Raw genomic sequence first — 22,336 nt, 5'->3', positions numbered from 1 at the left:
GGATATCCCTCCTGCTTTTCCCTTCAGTTACAGAAACAACTTATGACCTCATGCGCCAGGAAGAGAAAAAAAAGCCCTCGCCCTCAGCTGGATGTACAGTGCGGGACGGTTCAAAGGCTGTAGGAAACAAATACCCCATTACAGCAACAAGAGAGAATTCCTTCCTCTTTCTCTCTCTTTCTCTGAGGGCATCTTTTTTCAATCACGGCTGTGGTGCTCCTCTAAGCTGTTACACAAGATACAGCTGTGCACTGACAGCCACTTTAAAGGGATGAAAAATGAAGACAGGGAGACCACAGACAGGGACAGAGCGTTCAGTCAGGAAAACCTGTAAAAGAAGAAACCGAGAAAAAGAAAGAAGAGAAAACTCACCTGAAACGCAGCCCATTCTTCAGGTGTGTTTCTCCACAGGTAGAATGTGGGCAGCCCAGGTGGCCCAGGAGGTCCTGGGAATCCACGGCGACCTGGACGGCCCCTAAGCCCAATGGCACCCTAGAGAACATCACAAGAATAAGGAGGACTGCTTCACCAAAAAAAATAAAATAAATCTTTACACTGACATATGCAAACAAATTTCAAACCTTATGAAAGCTTAACTGTCGGGATGAAAAACAATAGTCCATTACACATCTGCATAGTATAAACAGGCAAATGTTTTTACATATATTGTAAAACAGCACTGTGCATAATAGATCAGGGCTACGTTTCTCAAAAGCATCGTGACATGAGCTAAGATGATCGTAGATGCAATGGTTCTACGGTCTACTTAGGCTTACGATGCTTTTGGGAAACACAGCCCAGAACAGTTTAGACACCACCAGATAGCTGATCAATTATTACTAGGGGTGTAACGATACCTTCATTTCACGATTCGATATATATCACGATACTGAACTCACGATACGATATTATTGCGATACTCCCAAGACATATGATAAAAGGTTAACAAAAAATTTACTGTTGATTAAAATGCTAACTTTGATATTACATTGTGGGTTTAAATGAACAGGTTTGGACTTGGTGCTTGTAATTCAAGGACAATGGTGACACCATAATAAAAATATTCATGATTCTGAAGCTGACCATTGCATTATTATACATTATAATCAACATTATATAGTAGTTTAATGTAGTACTGACACTAAAACTCTGAAAACATGATTTTTTTTCTTTTACAGTAATTTCTATTTTGGGTGAACTATCCACGATACATATTGTCACTATCCACGATACGTATTGTTGCATTTTTGTATTGCGATATATTGTGGCACGATATATTGTTACACCCCTAATTATTACATTAGTCTCTCAAGTTATAATTAAATGTTCTTTTTCAGATGTGCCTGCAATTACACTACTTAACTTAACTTTAAAACTTCAAGGCCTGGTTTGACAGGCAGGGCTTAGATTAAGCCAGGATTAGGCCTTAGTACAAATAGAAAAAAAACTTTACTGGTGTGCATCTTGAGACAAAACAATGGCACCGACATATTTTAAGATATGTCAGTGCAAGCTGCTTTCAGTTAAAACCGGCCGAACATGCATTTCAAAGACTTAAGCCTTGTCTGTGAAACCGGGGGCAAAAGTTTAGGGTCAAAAAGAGGTCAATAAAAACAATTATTTGGAAAGAAATGAATACTTTTATTCAGGGAGGATGCATAAATCTGATCAAAAGTAACAGAGAAAAGACACTTTTATATTTTTTTATATTATATTTCTTATTAACATTCAAAGAATCCTGAAAAAAAGGATCATGATGTCCACAAAAATACTAAGCAACTGTTTTCAACATTGATAATAAGAAATGTTACTTCAGCACCAAATCAGCATATTAGAATTATTTTAAATGGTCATGTGACACTACGGACTTAATAATGGCTGCTGAAAATTCAGCTTTGCAATAACGGGAATGTTTAAAATATATTAAAATAGAAAACAGTTATAAATAATTTACAATATTACAGTTTTTTTTTTAACTTTATTTGCAGTAATATTACTGTAAATGCAGCCTTGATGGGCATACATGACAGAACCCAAACTTATGAATGGTAGTGTACGTAGTGTTAACATTTTTGATAAACATATCTTTTTGGTTTTGCATAATCAAAATGGTGCAATAGAACCCTTTTTGTCTTTGAAACCATGGTTATGACTCTTAAAACATATTGCACATGTTTACAGTGTAAAGACGACTATAGATCTTTAAAAAGATGTGCGAACGAATAGTCAGTTTGCAAATATTACAATGATTTCATTACTGTTGGTTCGGGTTTGAATGCTGAATTGATTAACATTCCATCAATGGGATGGGAGATTTTTTAAACTTTAAATGCTACATTTCTTACTATAAAGTAAATGAAGAAAAATAATTAAATTAATTAATTTATCTGTGACTTAAAAAAAATACAGCATATTTGGCATTTGGACTTCTGTTTGGAGAGACTGAACATATAAGTAGTCTTTTGAAGTGACAAAGGTCATAAAAGGACACGAAGGGTCAGCCAGTCATGACCAAAGGCACGTGAACTTTCCATGAACTTCAGCGGTGAAGCACTCTGACCTCAGCTTGCCTTCATTCATCCTGAAGACTGTGACTCATTTCTCATTAGTAAACACTCAGATTTTCATACCTTATCACCTTCGCCTCCTGGATAGCCAACACTGCCAGGACATCCCTTAGAAGGAAAGAAAGAAATATTTGTAAATATACAAAGCCACAGTGTGAACAAAAAAACATGCGGCTTTCATTTTTAACGGTAAGCAAGTTTGTTTGAATAAAAGGTTTATAGCTAGTGGAAAAGTAAATAAGCAATAACAAACTGACAAACAAGTGTCCTAGTTGTATTGTTCTGAACTAACAAAAAACAAACATTCAGAGTTTAGAGGTCAGACAAGTTAATAAAATCCATTAACTTTAGTGGCACTCTGACCAGGGTAATAAAAGCACATTGTTAAACTTAAACCTAACCTTTTAACCATCACAAAGCCAGTCTAAAAGCTGACTTCAAGATGACATCTGCAAGTTTCTTGCAACAAAAACATTTACACAGAGTACAAACTTTTATCACTGAATGGGACTAAAACATTTCTAAGTTTATTGTTATCTGAACAATAAAAGCAATTGATCTAGCCTCAAAAATAAATAAATAAATAAAATACTGGACCAAAATTAATATACTATTATAATATTTTTAAAAATGTGGAATTTAGCTTTTATTCTTATTTTTCCAGTTCTCATTTTCATTTTAGTGTAAGTTTTAGTAATTATTATTATTATTTTTAATTAATTTTAGTTCTTTAACTTAACCTTATTTTATTTCAGCTAGTTGCCAAGGCATTCTAATTTTAGTTTTTCATCTAACATTTACATTTTAATAGTTTTAGCTAACAATATCAACACTGCATTGCTGTACAATATTAGACTCAAGTGAAGCGGTTCATAAACACTTAGTTAAACATATGACTAAAAGCTTGACCCCCACATAAATGCATGGTGTGATAGTAATAAAGATGTGAAAAAGAGGGGGTATTAATTACTGCATCTCTACTGTGTTTTACTCTCAGGCAGTGAAGTGTGTCCTTAATGCTTTCAGCCAACAGGTATAAATCAAGCCTTCATGAACTAATGGAGGCCTTTTACAGTGCCTGGGCCAATGGAGCTCAGGCAGAAGCCTCCAGATGCCACCACGTCTGGGTTTACTCCTGTTATGCCCGGCCACTTGTCAAGCCAGGTGAACATTGTATTTTGATTGGGTGATGCAGATGGGTTGTTCCTCCTACAGCCAATTTTAGAGAGCTGGATGAATCTAAAGTGGCCAGTGAGAAAAGCTGAAATGCATATACAAAATCAAAGTTCTATTTTCCCTCTTTTGCTTCCTGCATCAGACTTGGTTCTCCTGCTTTTGCAGATTGTGGCAGACGTTTCCCTTTTTATTTATTGTGTAAAAACCTGCACATGCCTTGTCTGACGTGCTATTTTATTTCAGATATTGTGTCCATTTCCTTCTTAGACACAGACTGGTTTCACATAATTCTTTAGTGTTAACAGAATGTGACATACAGTAAGACCAGCAATTTCTGCAAGTTATATACCAGTGTTATTTAGTATTATTTATACACTATGATAGTATTTATTAATATTTTGAATCAGCTTTTTCATTAATATTTCAAATTAGTAGTACTCTAATTTAACTTTTAGTAATTTTGTCATTCTTATTAGTCTTTTTTTATTTTACTTTTCTTATTTCTAATTAGCTTAATAACTTAAATAGAATTTATTTCAGTTTGCAAAAATTATTTTTAATAGTTATTTTTTAATTATTTACAACAACAACACTGATATATACTGAATTTATACTCACAGGCTCTCCTCGGGGCCCCACTGGCCCCATTGGTCCCCGTTGGATGCGATACATATTCCCATCAGAGCCACGCACAAGGTCTCCATGCCTGCCTGTGAGTATAACGGTACCTGGGTGCTCCTCAGATCCCCAACCAGACCCTGCAGGGATATCTGGAGTCCTGGATGCTGTTCTTCCACTGCCTTTTGAGATGCCTTCCCAATAAGTTGTACTATCAGGAGCCTGTGTGGTGGCCCCCAGATCCTCTTTTAACAAGTTGGATTCTCGATCCTCAGGATTGGAGGTGGTTGCTAGGTGGGTTTCTCCACTAGATACAGTACTTCCGGTAGGTTTCTCGGGTACCTGAACATCCAGGTTGATAATTGTGGTATCCACTGGTTTCTTTGGTGAAGGTTTGCCGGGTTTGTGCTTGTCAGTGGTGATGTTTTCATCTAATCGTTTAGATGTGGATTCTGGTTTTCCGTCACGACTTTCTGTAGTGTCAGTTGGGAAGGATTTGGAAGGTTTACCACCATTTTTGGACAAGATGTTTTGGTCCACAAGGTCTGTATCCTCATCCACCTCAAACACATCACCTCGCCCCACAAGGACAGGACGTTTGGATCCAGTGGGAAGAGTACCATCACCACGTATAATCCCACGTCTACGGAGACTCTATCAACATAAAGAAATGACTTGATGTGTGCCAAGAATTGTGTGTAAGCTATTATTCAATTTCATCTGGGAGCTTTATTTTTAGTATAACATGTTTAATGTATATGTAATCACTTGTATTTCTTCATAAGGTCTAATTTACCATGAGAATGTTTATGTGATTTGATTAAAGCTGTAATCCATTTTAACATATGGTTGTGGAGTTGCTGCTGTTAACAGATGCTCAGGTAAATACGCAATAATTCCAGGAAGATAAACAACAGTCATTTGAACTATTAAGCATCTTGTAGCAATCAGCCACACACACACACACACGCACACACACACACACACACACACACGCACACACGCACACACGCACACACGCACGCACGCACACACACACACACACGCTACATTTTGAGACAAAGTCAATGAGATTTTGAGAAAGACAAAAATAAAAAAGGAAAAAACAACAATCAAGGTCTGGATTCCATATGATCTGTCTGTGTTCTGAATGATGAAAAGGGAAATGAAAAACAGCCTCTCTCTGTGATGAAACACCCACATCATGGTGTCAAAGGCAGGGGATTGTTGCTGTATATCAAAATGACATCATACAAAATTGAAACATGTGTCTCTTTAAAGTCTGCTGTGATTCTGTCTAATTGCTTTATTTGCATGAAGTCTAGAAAAAGTGTTTTACTAATGTGACTTTTGTAGGACAATACGAGTGCTTCAGTTCTCTTGGTGGCATCTGCAATGTATGCAGAAAAAAAGAAACTCAAAAAGAGAGTTGGGAGACATGGAAGGTTGTATATGAAGCTATTTATATGTTGCACAGTTATAACCATGCTATTTTGTGTTGCCAGATTGATAGGGTCAAATATGACATAAATCTTACACATTATATTGTATATTTTATTATATTAATACATGTTTTATATATATATATATTTTTTTTTTCCAATGAATAATATGTCAGTCAGCAAGAGGACATTGGACTGTAGCCTGTAAAGGTGAGATGGAAGAGCCTTTATACGACGGAAACGTGGGTTAAATCAGACCCTATGGTCTAATACTATGAGTAACAATGGCTCTTTCTGTGGCCACAGCCTGATAAAGCGACACTTGATCTTCGCCTGGCTACGAAGGGCCGTCGTCCAGCTTATCTTCCTGCTGTTGGTCTGATATCCCTCTAATAGCCTGCCAAAGAGGGTCTGAACACACTGACTCACATTAGGTGTCCAGTCACCCAGAAAAGAGCAACTTTCTCTCCAGCTCTAGCTAGCTATAATAACATTGGGCCACTAGGGGGCTTCCTGTGACTAGGACCACCATGAAAACATACTTGTAACCTCACTGCTACAGTGCTTTTTCCTTAATTAATAACCAGAGTCCTTTTTTTTCTTTTTCTTTTTTTTCTCTTGCACAAAGTTTGGAAATAGAAGATGAATTTGATCACTGAAAAAGCAAAGTCACTAAAGTGATTTTCTCCTAGTGGGCCAAAAAACCCAGAAACGTTTACATTCAAGGAGGGATTCAAGTCATGGGGACCAGAATAACATAGAGCCTTCTAGAACCATATAGCAACAACTCAGTATTGTGGTGGTGACTTTTACACAAGAAACCCTTACTCACATTGTCATGGCAAGTGGGGGAAATACAGAAGCTGTGACCAGATTAAGCAAAGATCTGTCTACAGGAGTAAGGCTATTGTGACATAATCCAGATCAACGATCACTTCAAGAATGAATGTTCCCAGAGCTGTTGCTGTGATGTGCACATGATGTATAACGCTGCTGCTATTTAAGGTCTGCTACAGAAACCTTTCCTGACTGAACACAGTTTAGACAGATCAGTGAAAAGTGCCAGATGACAAGTCTGTAGGAGAGGTAAAGAGTTTCCCTAAAACATAAAAGCGATATGCCTTTAGGCTTCAGATACATTACTTAAATACACGTCTACATGACAGCTAACCAATGCAAGCATATGAGCAAAATAAATTTGCCTATTATCATACTTCAGTTCTGAAAGTTACAAATTTACATCTAATGCCTTGGTCTGTAAATATATAAGTGGAAAAGCCAACAAAAAAGGGTCTAGTACATACAACCACGCACACACATAAGTCAGCACAAAAGAAGACTTGAAAGACTATCTGTAAATCTATCACAGAGACGCAGGTATTTATGGGCAATGTCAAACCAGCCGTATCTTGCATTTTGACTGATTTAACTACAGCACCCCATTAAATATTTCCCATAAAGCAATGTCCTACATTTCTGAAGAAAGTGGGCATTGGAAGCTAAATTTAATATGGAGAAAAGATGGTTAGGCCCACAAAGAAAAATAAGTAAGAAAATACCAATTACATTTGCAGAACTGAATTCATTCTCAGTCTCATCCATTGTTATATTGGTCTTGTCATAAAACTGTTGCCACGGCTGTTGTTTTTCTGCCACCGAGAGTTTGTCAGGCTGAGAATTATATTTAGCTCTATGCATACTGTAGTAATAAAATATTATTAATACAAATCATATAAAGAGCAGTGGTTATCATACAGTAAGCTATAATAAGGAGCACAAAAAGAAAACAAAAAAGTGCGAAAAATCAATTGCAATATTGTAAAATACTGCAAAACCAATAAATGTCAATTATAGTCAAAATCTGCACCCTGACACTGGACATGAACTCAGGGTTTGTGGTAATCTGGGTCGAACTATAGCTCAGTGAAAACTATTTCCCTCATATAAACCAAAACCACTGTAACCTCTCACATCTGCAGCCAAACCACTGTCAGACTTCAGGAGAAACGGACTAACACTTGACTTGATTACACGCATATGTCTTATTTTTCAACACAAATATTTATACACATACTAAAAACCACAAAAAATTAAATCAAAGTGGAGCTTCATAAAGTGTTGGATTACCGCTCACCACCAAACCCATGTTTCATTAGTCAATAAGAGTAGTTCATAAATTATTTGTAAGAACAATTTTCCAAAACAAACACATTTCGGAAAGGTTTCCAGAATGAAGCCATACCTTTGGAATGTGATTTCTTTGACCTTGCGCTCCGAATCTCATTAAATCCAACAGAAACCATCCTAGCAAACACATCCAGATCCTCATGGTGGCACACACACAATAGTCAATAATGTGCAAAACACGCTAGCACACCCACAAACTCTCATTCCACCCACATGCATGCAGACACACACATATTATCTACTTCACACAATGAGACACCTGTTTGGCTGTGTGGCCTCAGGGCAAATTGAGCGTGTGTATGTGCAAGCGTGCGCTCTTGTCTTTGTGAGTGGTTATGTGTATAACGCTTGTAGTGTCCAGATACAAGTACTTACATGCTTGCTGAGGTGGATCAGAATTAACTGACAAAAACAATATTGTTTATATAATAACTTTCTGCTAAAAGAGACAAATGGACCAATGGGAAATTCTTACACTGCCCACATGCTGACACATTTTGGCACCATCAGACGGAATGACAAGCTTGACAGCTTGTTGAGATTCTGCTGAATTGAATTATGTGCAAGTAGAGAAGAAAAAAGTGACTATCAGTGCCCTGAATAAAAAAAAGAAGACCCTAAATCAAAGAGGAGGCTATCCACACTCTTCACTCACAAAGCAGAAAGCAATGTGAAGTCTTCATGGAGACAATCCATAGGGATCTGTCACAAGGGTCCAAATAGTAGATAATTGCTTCCAGAAAATTCCAGTCAGTTCTGATTTATAGAATCCTGACAAGTTTTGACAAGTCTATCTATCTGTCTGTCTGTCTATATTTCTATACAGTATCTACATGCATCTATTTACAGGAGTGACCAAAAGAGATGTTCAGCCTTGAAACATTTACATATTATTATTACCTGTGCTTGGAGTCAATTGTTTTATTTGTCATAATGCAACATGACAAATTGTGCGGATTTCATGTTTGGACAGGCTGTCATACAAAAAAGTATGAACACAGAGAATCAACAAAATATTAATAACTGATTATATTGTTGTTAAAGTATGCCTTTTCCTATGGGCTTTTTAATGCATTTTTTTGCACTGTAAAATGAAACCTTTAGCTGTAGTTTGCCAAATAATTTTGTCAGATAAACACAGTAGCCAAGTTTATAGTGTTTTGTTTTTCCTTCATATTTAAAATATATAAAAATATATGTACCGGTGTAGGGTCATAAAAAACAAATACCCTCCAGACATCACTTTTGGCCACTACTGCACTACATCCATGACTTATTTTTCAACGAAACCCATAAATTTTTTTATTAAAGTGGAGCTTAATAAAGTATTGGATTAGTGCACACCACCAAATACGTGTCATTATTAGATAGGAATAGTTGTTCATTGCAAACAGCTAAAAGTCTGTAAATTTGGCAATAAACCTGATTTGATATGGGGGTTAAATAATTTCGATTACAACAGCATTTGTATACCACCAGCGCATGTTGATGATGTTTTATTCTTCTACACTAACTTGCATGTAGCCTACGATTTAATAGGTGTCATCATCAAACAGTCTACTTGCATGTCGTACAAGTAGTGTGCTTTGTAATGATCTTATAGGATTGCCAAAAATCGCAGTCTGTTTTAATTGTTCTTTGTCCATTCTTTTTGGTAATATTGTGTTTTGCTTCATCTACTCCACTTTCCTGTTGCTCCTGTGTGTTTTTTATTGTTATTAAAAGATACTGCTGCACCTAGATCCTGCCTCAACTCATCCTTGTTGCAACCCATGCTGACACCTATATATCTGTCAATCCAGCATCTGATCTATTCACCCATCCATCCACCCATCCAACCAGCCACCCACCCATCCATCCATCCATCCATCTAGAAAGAAAGAATGAGAAAGAGTACAGTTCTGCATGATAAAGCCACTTTGCATTAACTGCATGTGATTTATTGTGGGTTTGGGGATGGACGGTACTAAATTACTGTCTCAGAACTGATAATTACAGCCTGTGGAGTTGAGGTCTGTGGATGCCCGAGGATAGAGACACAGTGAGGAGGAGAGCAGGCGTGATACAGACGCCTGCACAATGACATAATTATGGAGTTTTCAGTAAACCATCATACACACCAAAACGGGTAAAAAATGCCTTAATAATTGATGTAACAGTTTGCACATCTGAGCTCTAAAAGGGCAGACTGTCGCATAATCACATGGCGCTGTTACTCTTGTTTATTGTCATTGTGACATCCAAATGGGAAAAAAGTTTTCGCACATGTAAAAATAGATATTAAATCAATTACAAACACATTCATATTGTTGTACTAAACAACTGACAGCTGGAAAGAGATCAATCTGAATAGATCAAACAGCCTGTTTTGTGGATGGCACTCTCAGCAGCTGTCTTGACAAAAACCCATGACTCCGCTTGTAAAAACTTTTTTAGAATTTAAAATAAATGTAATTTGTATTTACAATAAATTAATTTACATTTCTTGGATGAAAAAGTTTTAATAGAATTCTATTTACTAAAACCAACTTTGTCTCATGTAGGCATTGACAAAGCCTGATACAGTCATAACTTTTCATCACATCAGTGAAATCCTAGATACACTCCAATGATCTTACCTTATCTAATCGGACATGTCTGAAAGAGACTTTTCAGTGCAATGTGTCAGTGCATTGTTGATGTAGCATCTAATGTAATCTGCTGAGAGGGATTTTTTAAGCTTGAGACATGGAAATGGTACAAGAAAAGAGACAAGAAAACAACTTATTGCTTCAATTACTGCTAAGATGACATGTGTTCATAGGCTCATAACTCTTAAATTGATTTTTTTTTAAATCCAAGGTTGCACGGCAACTGATCTATGAGCTCACCTTATCTCAGCATGTGCGTCAGTATGTGTGTGTAAACATCTTTGTAGATTTTTGCTAATCAAAAAGTGAGGAAAGAGGCTTGGAAGGACAGAAAAATAGGAACCTACAACAGCGTTAACAATTCTGGGGTCAGTAATATTTATTAATGTTTTTGCAAAAAGTCTCTTAAACCAAGGCTGCCTTAATTTGATAAAAAATACAATAAAATAAATATTGTGATACTAGAAATATTATACTATACTATACTACAATTTCAAATAAATATTTCTATTTTTTATTTATTTTCAAATGTAATTTATTCTTGTGATGACAAAGTTTAAATGACTCCAATCTTCAATTTCACATGGTCCTTCAGAAATCATTCTAATATGAAGATTTGGTAATCAAGAAACACTTATTATTATCAATGTTGAAAACCAGAAAAGTTGTTTAATATTTTTGTAGTGAGCATTAAATGCTTTTTCCCAGAATCTTTGATGAACAGAAAGTTTAAAGCGGCGCTATGCCGTTTTGGCAGTTTCTTTGCTGTATTCTCGCTTTTTGCTCGCAGGTTTCTCTATAGAGCTCCCCCTATAGGTATACAGGTTCGGAATAGATATTTGACAACACTGTCGTAAAAACTCGTTGGCGACTCTCCCCCCTCCCATCTTCTCCCTCTGGTCATGTGCATTTGTTTTCAAAGAAGCCGGCGAACGCACGGAGCAATGTCCACTGAGATATGTATGATACACAGAAGGCTAGTATATAAATGTTGAGATAGTGTATGTGTGCAGTGCCGTAAAGCAATTCGTTACATCGCGAGACCTGATATAACGCGATACCTCCTGGCGCTGAGCCTAAAGTTGCACGGGTGTTTTTCCGCTCACGGGCACCAGGGGGAAGCGAGACTGCCACCATTCAACCCGAAAAAAAGTCATATAACCATTCCAATGACTCCGATGCTGTTCAGTTAAGGTAAATTAAGCTAAAAAAAAAAATAAAATAAATAAAAAAAACTGTATAGTTCCCCTTTAAAAGAACAGCATTTATTAGAATTTTTGGTAGCACTTTACTTAACAGTTATGTGCACTTACGTGAACTTCCCTAAGAAAGTAGGCTACTAGGTACAGTAATATAAGGTAACTACATAGGTTAAGATTAGGTTTAGGGGTAGATTCAGGGTTAGTACATAGTTATTACCAAGTTATTACAATTACTATAATCACATAGTATGTACAAGGGGAACATGACTGTAAAGTAAAGTGCTACAAAAATAATGTTTTGTAACATTATAAATGTCTTTACTGTCACTTTGGACTATATTTAATGCATTTTTGCTGAATTAAAAGTATTTATTTCTATAAAAAAATATCTTTCTAACCCTGAAACCTTTGAGGAGTAGTACTGTATATCACCACATTGAGAAATAAAAATTAAAGGTAAAGTGTCTAAACGACTCAACTAACTGATATAACAAATTAGCATTTTGTTCAAACCCAGGCCTTCTCAAGAACCATTAATATTAAGCCTTTGGGCAGAGAATGACAGATGACAGAATGGAAAAAATGCACTCAACCTAAGATTTGACCTTAGTTCCTAATATCAGGAAGAAGAGGTGAGAAAATTAGCAGCTCAGGTTATTTGTAAACGAAGATCTTGTATACACAATACTTCCATAGTGTTTAGTTTAAGGATAGCTGGCACTGTCTCATGCATGTCCATACTTTTATCCATGAAGAAATAGACTACCTTTAAACACAGATCATACATTTATTACTTTATACTCACAGACAGAGCGAGTTCAAAGGCACGTCTGGAGCTGTTGAATCCTTTACAGCCTGTCTGAGTAATTCTGACACTTCCCTAGAGGAGTACTCCGTCCAACTCAAACCTAATTTTAGTGCCGAGCAAATCAATTACAGGCTTGTGCCAACCCCTGCCAAACAAAACCCACAGAAAGAACAAGGCTATTTCTAAACACGCTAACACCACTTTTAAACATACACACTGCCCCTGTAGACTGAACAGAACAACCCAAAACAAATAAACAGAATCAGACAGACACAAACACATTATAAACCCTGGCAATAACACGTCGCCCAATGGGTCAATCAAACATGTACTATAACATTTACACATAAAACCTAATTTCTCGACAGGCCCTCTGCTCCAGACCTTGAGTCATGGTGCTTATTTAGAAGTGGGTTGCATTTCCTCTATTCTATCCTTTAAATTGGCAAAAAGCCTTAATCATAATAATAATGGTTTGAGGTCTCATTCATATAGCAGTAATGGTCAGTGGACAAGGTATACACATACAGTATACATAAAGTATACACATATACAGTATACCACACACACATACATAGACATTTACATAAAATATATCAAGTCTCTCAATAGGTCATCTGACCCAAAAATATGCATACATACACATATCCAACAAAACATTCATGACTTGGGCCTCAAAGCTGTGATATTGGAAATGAGTGACAAGCTAATTTAGTGATTACTTTTAACCCCTGACCGGGTTAAAGAGATCAAAGAAAACCATACGTTTCCCATTAATCCATCCAGGAAACTGGCAAACTAAAAACGGTGGAGGCATCAAAGCGAAACACCACAACAAAAAGTTCATAGTCAAGAGGTTACACCACAAGAGAGAACTGGAGAAATAAAACAGGTTATTTAAAAAAAATCTGGTGTTCTTTAGTCTTTGAAATCCTCCACCTTTATGACATAACATAATGGAGTCCAGGTGATTGATTGAGGCACTGTAGATGTTTTAAACATGCTATGGCCTCACTGAAAGAAACATTTGGTTTTGAATCAGAAGGAATATGGAGTCCATCAATATTAATATCTGCAATTTCTAAACTTAATTCAAAGCCCACAATGACCATGAATCCATGGGCCAAACAGCACACCGCAGCCAAACACACACGGACTTGGCTGCTGTAGCTCAACTACACCCCGCGCCATCTTTCTTTGGCTTAAAAGAAGACAGAGGAGATTTGGAAAGCCTGTTTGGGTTTGTGACTACAGGTTCACGGTACGTTATAAGACTGTCATTTGTTTTCATCAGGAATGCTTTTTTGGTTTTGTACACATAAAAACCACTGACAGGATAATAAAATATTAAATGACTATCATTCTGACAGGAATGGTATGTAAATACAGATTCTTAAAAGGTGTAAGATTATTCATGGAAATATAAACTGACGGTTCACATGTAATGCTCAAGGCTACAATTTCCAGCTGTTATATCCACATCAAACATGCAATCAAAATATGATTCACAAAACTAAATGCTCTTCAGCACTTCTTGTGCGTAAAAACAACCATATGTAGTATGGAGGTAACTATGGAAATCAACTCTTGCTGAAATGTGCATACGGTTTAAATGACAAGAAAGCAAGTCATGATGTAGGCAATGCAGATAGGACTGAGCAATTCCTTATCCAAATAATTTATAAAACTGCAGGGGAATACCAATATCAACAGATTAAATCATATTTTTAGGTTGTTTGATCTTTTGCTATATAATTTAAAGGCTGGTTTAGACAGATACAGGTTCCTTCACCCAAAATCCTGTCATCAAAATTCACTCATATTGCTCCAAAGCCGTTTCTCTTTCTTCCATGGAACACACAAGAAGGCATACTGCAGATTGTTCAAAGTGCTCTCGTTCATAATGGGAACGGAGGCTGTTTTTTTTTAGCTCTAAAAATAAACAAAAAGCAACATAAAGTAGCATAAAAGTGGTTTATATGACTTATCTGCTATATTCCTATTCCTACATTGTGTTCTGAAGCTGTATGATAAGACTAAAAATTAGTCTATGGCTTCAAAAGACTTGTAACATAACATTAAATCATAAAACACTTATGTGTGAAGTGTGACAGTCCTCTTCTTTTTGTTTGTGGTATAGAAAAGATCACTGGTTATTGTGCAATACATCCTCTTTTGTGTTTCACAGAAAGTCATATGGGTTTGGAATGACATAAGGGTGAGTAAATGATAGAATTTTCATTTTGGAGATAACTAATTCACTACATATACAGAACATATGAAAAATAACAGTATTGACACTTACAGTCAGTTTTGCACGAATAGAGTCATTGTCATTTGCTGACACTAATAAGTCTTCCAGGTCATTTGAGGACAGCAAAAGTTCCTGGACAGAGAAAGAAAAAAAGATGGAATATAGACAGGTAGACAGAAAAGATGAATATTTAAATACAAAAAAGGAAATGAATTGCAGTGGCACACAATTAGAAATACACAAATGAATCTGTCACTAGGTAGAAACTAGCCTGATTTGGAAGCCGGGTTATATAACATTCCCTGTACAGTATGGCTCGCTCACCTCTTCAGTGTCTATGCGAGGAGAGCGAGGTGGTTTGTTGCCGGTTCCGCCACACTGGAAAACAGCACACTGATCTCGAGCTGCATCTGGTTCTCCCATCAGAAATGCCACCTGCATCAGATCACCCTGAAGAAACAAGGCAAATGAAAATATTACGCCTATATAGATTCATACATACAACCCATATAAGAATGCACACCTATTAACAGCTTTTGTTAGCAACCATTACATAAAACAGAGAAAGAGAATAATTATTTGTCAATTATTCAGCAAGAGTTCATGTCAGATATGAATACAACAGATACGAGTTCAGATGACAGTCTAGCCATCTGTTAACGTCAAATAATATGATGATCATGAAGTGTTGCCATAGAAGTCAAGAAATTTGCTAAAATGCTAACTCTCACCATGTTACCCTATGACTGAGTTTAGTGTGTAAGTATGTAAATTGGATGTTTGGACTATGATGTAATTCTCTGAGACTCAGCCTAGACTTCATGCTGTATTAACTTTCCCTGTCTAACACAACTAAAAAAGAGCATTTAACTTGTGCACAGCTGTCTAAACTATACTCCTGAGTCCTAGCTCCATTAAAATGCACGTTCTTCAGAACACAACATAACATACAGTAAATCAATTTCAAAAGGACAAAAAAATCTGCTAAAATGGCTTTTCCCTCTCTTAACCTGACATGGGTCTCTTGTTCTGCAACGTAATAATCTATAATCTATGGCCATGTACACATTCCAGCTAAATAGATTTTACATCTCCTGTCGCTAACTTTGCTTTGCTCAATTACAGCTAATCTGCCAAACAAATTAGACTGGTATCTAAGATGGCAGATATGTTTCTTGTTTACAGCGGAGACACCTAAATGTTAATGTCAACAATCACACTTAGGGTACTAGAAGCGACTTCTTTACTCCATACACAATATTCAACAGCAAATAAATATGGCACTCAGTATGAACAATGCATGAATGGAATTGGGAACTTCAGATTTAAGTTCAAGTTTATAATAATTTTAATTAATAAAAGCATTAATTAAACGAGTGCTACATGGCAGTGTCAGCAAAATAAATGTTATGCCATGCTATTTTTTGAAAACCAAAAAAAAAAAAAAAAAAAATGTCATCAGATATTATTTATGTAAGAAATCGTGCTGGTAAATTGTAACAGATAGTTGCACATAAAAAATACAAAATCTCAATCTGCTTGTCAGCAACAAAATGGCCAATCCATCTGGAATCTTGGATGAGTATAAACACAGATGTTCGGCTTGGGGTATAGTAACTCCTATACGAGAGACCCTCATCCTCCATAAACCTGACTTTGGGTTTAAATGCCGACTGGGAACGTTCTGGAGATGTATTTACAGTACGTATCATGTGCTGAGAGCTGGTGAGATGAAGGATATTCTCATTCTACACAAAGTTGGACTACATCCTTGCATGTTTGGACCACACAAAACAAAATTATGTTTGAAAACTGACCTCAAAAGGGGTCTCAAACCCCTCAATGATTCCTCCCACCATTACCAGGCCATCAGTGGATATTCCCAGACCGTCCTTATAGGCCCAGTCCACGCTCTCAACCATGGAGCAATCCACATACAATGCCAAACGGCCAGAGGACACGCTGATGGCCACGCGGTGCCAACCTCCATCGGACAGCACTGCCACGGGGAATCTGGGAACGACAGGACAGACCAGACTTTATTTAGTTTTCTTGACAAGGTGGGCTAAACAAATCGTATGTTAAAGTACCAGAGAACAGGGAGAGTTGGGAGAACCCCAAAAAAGTAGAAGCCATTAAATTTCCTGGCAAAACATTCAGAGACACAACACTTCCTGTCTGTGTAATGATACATTACTTTTTTTTTTTTGCAGATGCAAGCTTAAACTAAACAGAAAACCATATGAGAACACAGTAAGAACATCATGGCATTGTTATGTCACCTTATGATGAATGAGAAGGACAAACAGGTAAAATGCGTTCCATTTATTTTGTCCTGCAGGTGGGTAATTAGGCGACAGGTCCAAATATTAGTTTTGAGAGGCCACGAGTTAAATCTCATGCCTCATTTATACGTCTCGACTGTAAGGCTTGGCTTAAGTCACAGAAATCTAGATTTAATATATCACAGAGCTTCACAAAACGGTGGGGTCTGTGCTTGTGTTTAAGATTAACCATTAGCCAAAACTAATACTCTACTGACATGAAGAATGAGGAGATGATGAGGATGGTTTTGTCATCATGGAAGAGGAACAAAGAAGGTCAATGACATTAAAAAGCAAGAAACCGAAAATAAGAGAGGAGAAGTAGAATAAACAGACTGTGGTTAAATAAGAGGATTCACTGAGATGTGCCTTTTTAATTATCGTTTTCCTGCCAAGATGACGGCTTTGGGACCAAAGTATGAACCACAAAATAATCAAGACCACCAAGTAATTGAGTTTTCAGATCGTTCACTGTTAATCCTAATTTAAGAATTGTTCAAGATTTGCAATTAGATAGTCTTGTCTCCTTTCCAAGTGTTCTTGTCATATGCATTGTTCAGATGCTTTAACTGCTTAATAAAAAATAAAAAAATAATAAAAAAAAATAAGAAGATAGATCTTATAGAAGATAGATAGATCTAGATAGATCTTCTATAGAAGAAGAAGATAGATCTCTCTGATTTTTCTTAGGGACTCCTAGATATTTCCTACATGGCAAATGCAAGAGATAAAATTAAAGTGTGCAATTTGTCCGCCACTGAAGAGAAGACTCACTCGTAGTGTCGTTGTTGGGTGCTGATGAAGGTGAAGGTGTAGGCACTGATGCGGATCTGCAGGAGAATGTGTCCGTCTGGACAGAGGAAGGTCAGCACACTGCGGTCTTCAGACTGGGAGCTACGCAGACGCAACAGCAAACTGAACTCATCACCAAACCTGAGAAAGAAATAAAAGAGAAAACTTGATATTACATGATTACACTAGTTTTAAGAAAGAATATCATATATAAAGTTCAAAAAAGAAAAACCCAAGTAGATATTCTAGCAAAGACCCAAAATTGTCATATTGTATATGTACATGTTTCAATCATAACGCATTGGAGTACATACGGAGTACATTGGAGTGTCTAAACTGAAGAACAAAATAAAAATACTTTTTTTATAATGTCAGTGGCTGGTGAGTGTACGTACCTGTGTCCAAACACCTGCTGTAGTGGTACAGAGAGGGTGGAGTACTGGCCTACATGCAGGACTGGACATCTTTGATTTTCATGTGTTACTGATGCGTTGCTGTGATTAGCCACCTGCCATAGATGATCAAGAAGGTCTACTGCTTCTGACAAACAATTAAAAGTAAATGGAAAAAAAGTTAGGTCCATTTAAGCACATTTTCAACAAAACTTCAGCATTTTTGCTGAACCATACTGTAGGAGGGTGGGAAAGTCACAGGGTGACTACATGTAGGTCTATCCCTAAATTGCATAATGGATCCCAGAAACATCTGTTTTAGATATTGCAGCAGGTATAGATGAGAACCGAGCCTGTAAACAAAAGGCTCTGTTGTGTAGGTGCATTTTTTCAATATTAATCATTAGCTCTGTTGAAGTCTTAGCAACTTTGAGGTAAGTCTGTGTGTGAGAACAGTCACTCAGGAAATCAGTTCACCATACAAAGAAACAGACCTGTTCAGTCCTTTCATTAAATGTTTAGAGGGTCATAACAAGTCAGCTGGTCTTAAATGGAGCAGTCATACCCCATAGTGCCCACCATTGTGTTCCCTCTTTAACATGCTCATTTCCTGCGGGCGCTGAAGGTCTTAATTTACAGAGTATACTGTGTGCTTGCTCATGTTTATGCGTGTGTGAATATCTCATGCCTCCAGGTTGCAGGCTTGTGTTTTAGTGTGTAGTATTGTACAAAATGAGACAAATAAATCTTGCCGAATGCTGAATTTTATCAGATGAGAGTAAGTGACTCAGAAAGCACAGCTCGCAATGACCAGGTCTGAAACACACCTGGCAGGGAAGCCAGCTGACTCTGTGAGAACTGATCCATCAACACAGACTTTGTATTGGAGTGCAAATCTACATTTACAAGACAAAGTTGAAAGAGAAAACCTAGAATTAAATTTACCTTAACATGAATGGGTTAAATTGTTATATATAAATATAAAACAATATAAAACCAATATGTTTTAGCCAATTTTGGGTAAAAAAAATTGTAGTTAAAGTGCCCCTAATTTTGTTTTGGTGTCTCCAACAATAGGTTTACAAGCATCCAAGGTCAAAAAACACTTTAATTTTCTTTGGCGGGTCACAGTAGCTGTCGTTCACACGCAGCCAATGAAAACCATAGACTCTTTCTTTTAGGAGACAAAAACTTTATTTGTTGTGCACTTTGATCTTTAAAACTTTGCAGACCTTTTACCTTCACAAACAGCTATATTACACACTGCATAAAAGGTAATATTTTTTAAAAGCATTACAGGGGCACTTTACTATTGGTGACTGTCACTCTTGAAATGAAAGATCAAGATGAATATACAGTTATTCCAAGCAGAATACTCAGACTGCACTGCATACTATAGGCCTACGCGTTATGGCTGATAAACAATAAATAGAAGATATTAATTTATACATTTATACTACCGTTCAAAAGTTTGAGGTCTGTACAATTTTTCAATGTTGTTGAGAAAATCTTATGCTCACCAAGGCTGCATTTATTTGATGAAAAATACAGTAAAAACAATAATAACGTGAAATATTGTTACAATTTACAAAGTTTACTATTTTAATAAATTTTAAGCCGTAACTCCAGTCTTCAGTGTCACATGATCATTAAGAAATAATTATAATAGGCTGAACTGGTGCTCATGAAACATTTCTTGTTATTATCAATAACAAAATAACACGGAAAACATGATAAATTTTTTCAGGATTCTGATGGACAGAAAGTTCAAAAGAACTGCATTTATTTGAAATAGAAATCTTTTATAACAATATAAATGTCTTCACTGTCACTTTTGATCAATTTAATACTTATATTCAGCAAGGACATATTGATTTATTTCAAAATAATAAAATACTAACACTATTGAACGTATAGTATGAAAAATGGACATTCATTTTGAGATCTGTAAAATAATTAATTTATTATTCAATTATTAGTGTTTTTAAAGATTGCCTATGTGAGTGTTGGATGTAAAAATAGGTCAAATGAGCATGCAAAATTATCCATGACACTGACATCAAGAAAACTTAAAAAGGCTGCCTCTGCCAACACTGTTAACAAGGAGAAGAGTGAGTCAACAGGTTAAGCGAGGATTCTGATGACTGAACATGCACAAACTGACCACAGCAGATTTACACACTGTGTAACGAGCACTGCACAAGACCGTAAGCCTTTTTCCAGGAACATGTAATTGCTCCAACAGGATTACACAGTCACATAGTAAACACACTGCGAAGTGAACATGCTCCAAACTTTCACCAGACTTTTTGATTTTAGAAATTATAGCAATTCCTTAATTACATTTTCTCATACTCTTTTAGCTCAAATATAACAGTTCTAAATGGACAGCTAGATTCTATGCTGCACTCCAGTCAAATCCACAGTGGTTGTCACATTATTCATGGAAATTAGTCAAGCTGTATTGGTCACACAGATTTACGTTGGAAACAAGATATGCAGAACCCCTATCTGGTGACACAGAGAAATCCACCTTTCAAAACACTATGATTGTTTCTGAACCACTAGCCAACAATATTAGCAAGATATCCAATGGAAACTTTCACTGATATTCTGAGAATTTGGCTCACTTCTTGTCCTTACAATGATATATCAACATATCGAGCCTGCTGGCTGAAAGTCTGAAAACAAAAGAAGTGATTTTCAGGTTAAGATCTGCTTTAGACTAACAAAAAGAACCATAAATACTGAGGATATGACATCACACTCACATCAAAGCTCAGATGACTTCAGTCCAGATGTTGAGATGCTGTCATCCCAACAAGCCAAGGATATTCCACTTATTTAGATTATAATCTATAGAGAGTTGGTTGGAGAAATTTGCTTGTGAGGCATGATGGCAACAAGGTATCATTTATCAAAAAACTCAAGAAAAGAGGAAGGAGGAGAAGAGCGAACAAAGGGAACTAGAGAAAGGATACACTCTGCATGCTTTTGGGAAAGGTTAAGGTTAAAAGATTCTTACCCAAGTTCTCTATAGCAAAATGACTGATGCATTTTCCCTCAGTTTCAGACGACACATAAATGACAACACGCAAAAAAAAAAAAAAAAAAAAACATAAACCAGATGCCTGAAATCGTTCTTACTTGAAACTTGTGCACTCGTAAACTATCGCCATATCCTGAGGGCACCGTGGTGTCCGTGTTTCAAAACAAGACTCGTGATCAAAGCTGTGTTTATGACAGGGAAGATTGATTTGGGGGTCACTCAATGCATACAGTCTGAATACTTTCTGGGAGGGCTGTGAGCGATGCATTCTCATCAGTCAAGCATTTTCCATAGGCTCGGGCCTACAGTACTTCCTGTGCCTGTGTTTGGGAGAGCATGGACTTCGCCAAGGAGAACATTCCTCTAGGACACATCATGTCTGCAAGCCGTACGACTGCCACATGGATGTGCAACAGAGTGGATAATAGGGCACATAAACCAACTCCGATAAAAGACAAACTTCTTCAATTACAAGTTTTTAGAGCTAGTGAGGAAAGTGTGCTTTGAAACTACGGCTATTATCATTCATAGCAGATTTAAATAAAATAAAATGTAAAAATGTAAATTAGTACACAGAAGAGTTTGATCAAAATCACCTTGTTATACAAGTACAATTTTTATTTGAAATGATAATAGTTAAGTATAATTTCATTAATTAATCTTATTTAAATGTTTGCTACTCAACAAAGGGTGGCTCAACCAATTAATGAATAATCTTCATAGTTTAAATAATTTCACTTAAGGAAGGAGTTCGGACACTCAGGAGGAGTTTGTGAGCCATTGCACAAGTTACTAGTCAGATAACCAGATAATCGTGTCAAAGCAGCGGGTACATGGCACAACTATACTGCGTGGCAATCGCATGAGCTTTGGTGCTTTGCAGAGACTGGAGCTT

The 22,336-nt window shown here is 36.7% G+C and overlaps 1 protein-coding gene across 3 annotated transcripts in view; it reads right to left on the bottom strand.

The window, feature by feature from the left end:
* Window positions 1–22,336, bottom strand: part of LOC306985080 (uncharacterized protein) — a 69,026-nt gene that overhangs the window by 23,529 nt on the left and 23,161 nt on the right. The window contains exons 2-9 of one of the 3 annotated variants that reach the window (XM_079586977.1): window positions 18,396–18,540; window positions 17,983–18,141; window positions 16,702–16,897; window positions 15,209–15,334; window positions 14,936–15,016; window positions 4,362–5,015; window positions 2,631–2,675; window positions 373–492 (exon numbers count right to left, since the gene is read on the bottom strand). In XM_079586977.1, the coding sequence (XP_079443103.1) occupies window positions 373–492; window positions 2,631–2,675; window positions 4,362–5,015; window positions 14,936–15,016; window positions 15,209–15,334; window positions 16,702–16,897; window positions 17,983–18,141; window positions 18,396–18,540 (1,526 nt within the window). Of the gene's footprint in view, window positions 1–372; window positions 493–2,630; window positions 2,676–4,361; window positions 5,016–8,045; window positions 8,151–14,935; window positions 15,017–15,208; window positions 15,335–16,701; window positions 16,898–17,982; window positions 18,142–18,395; window positions 18,541–22,336 lie in introns of those variants that run through there. The other 2 variants (XM_079586978.1, XM_079586979.1) reach the window with 2 other exon arrangements.

This window comes from Phoxinus phoxinus (assembly GCF_949152265.1).
Source record: "Phoxinus phoxinus genome assembly, chromosome: 17".
NCBI lineage: Eukaryota > Metazoa > Chordata > Actinopteri > Cypriniformes > Leuciscidae > Phoxinus > Phoxinus phoxinus.
Note: the sequence above shows the minus strand (reverse complement) of the source record. Positions and strands in the feature narration are given on the sequence as shown.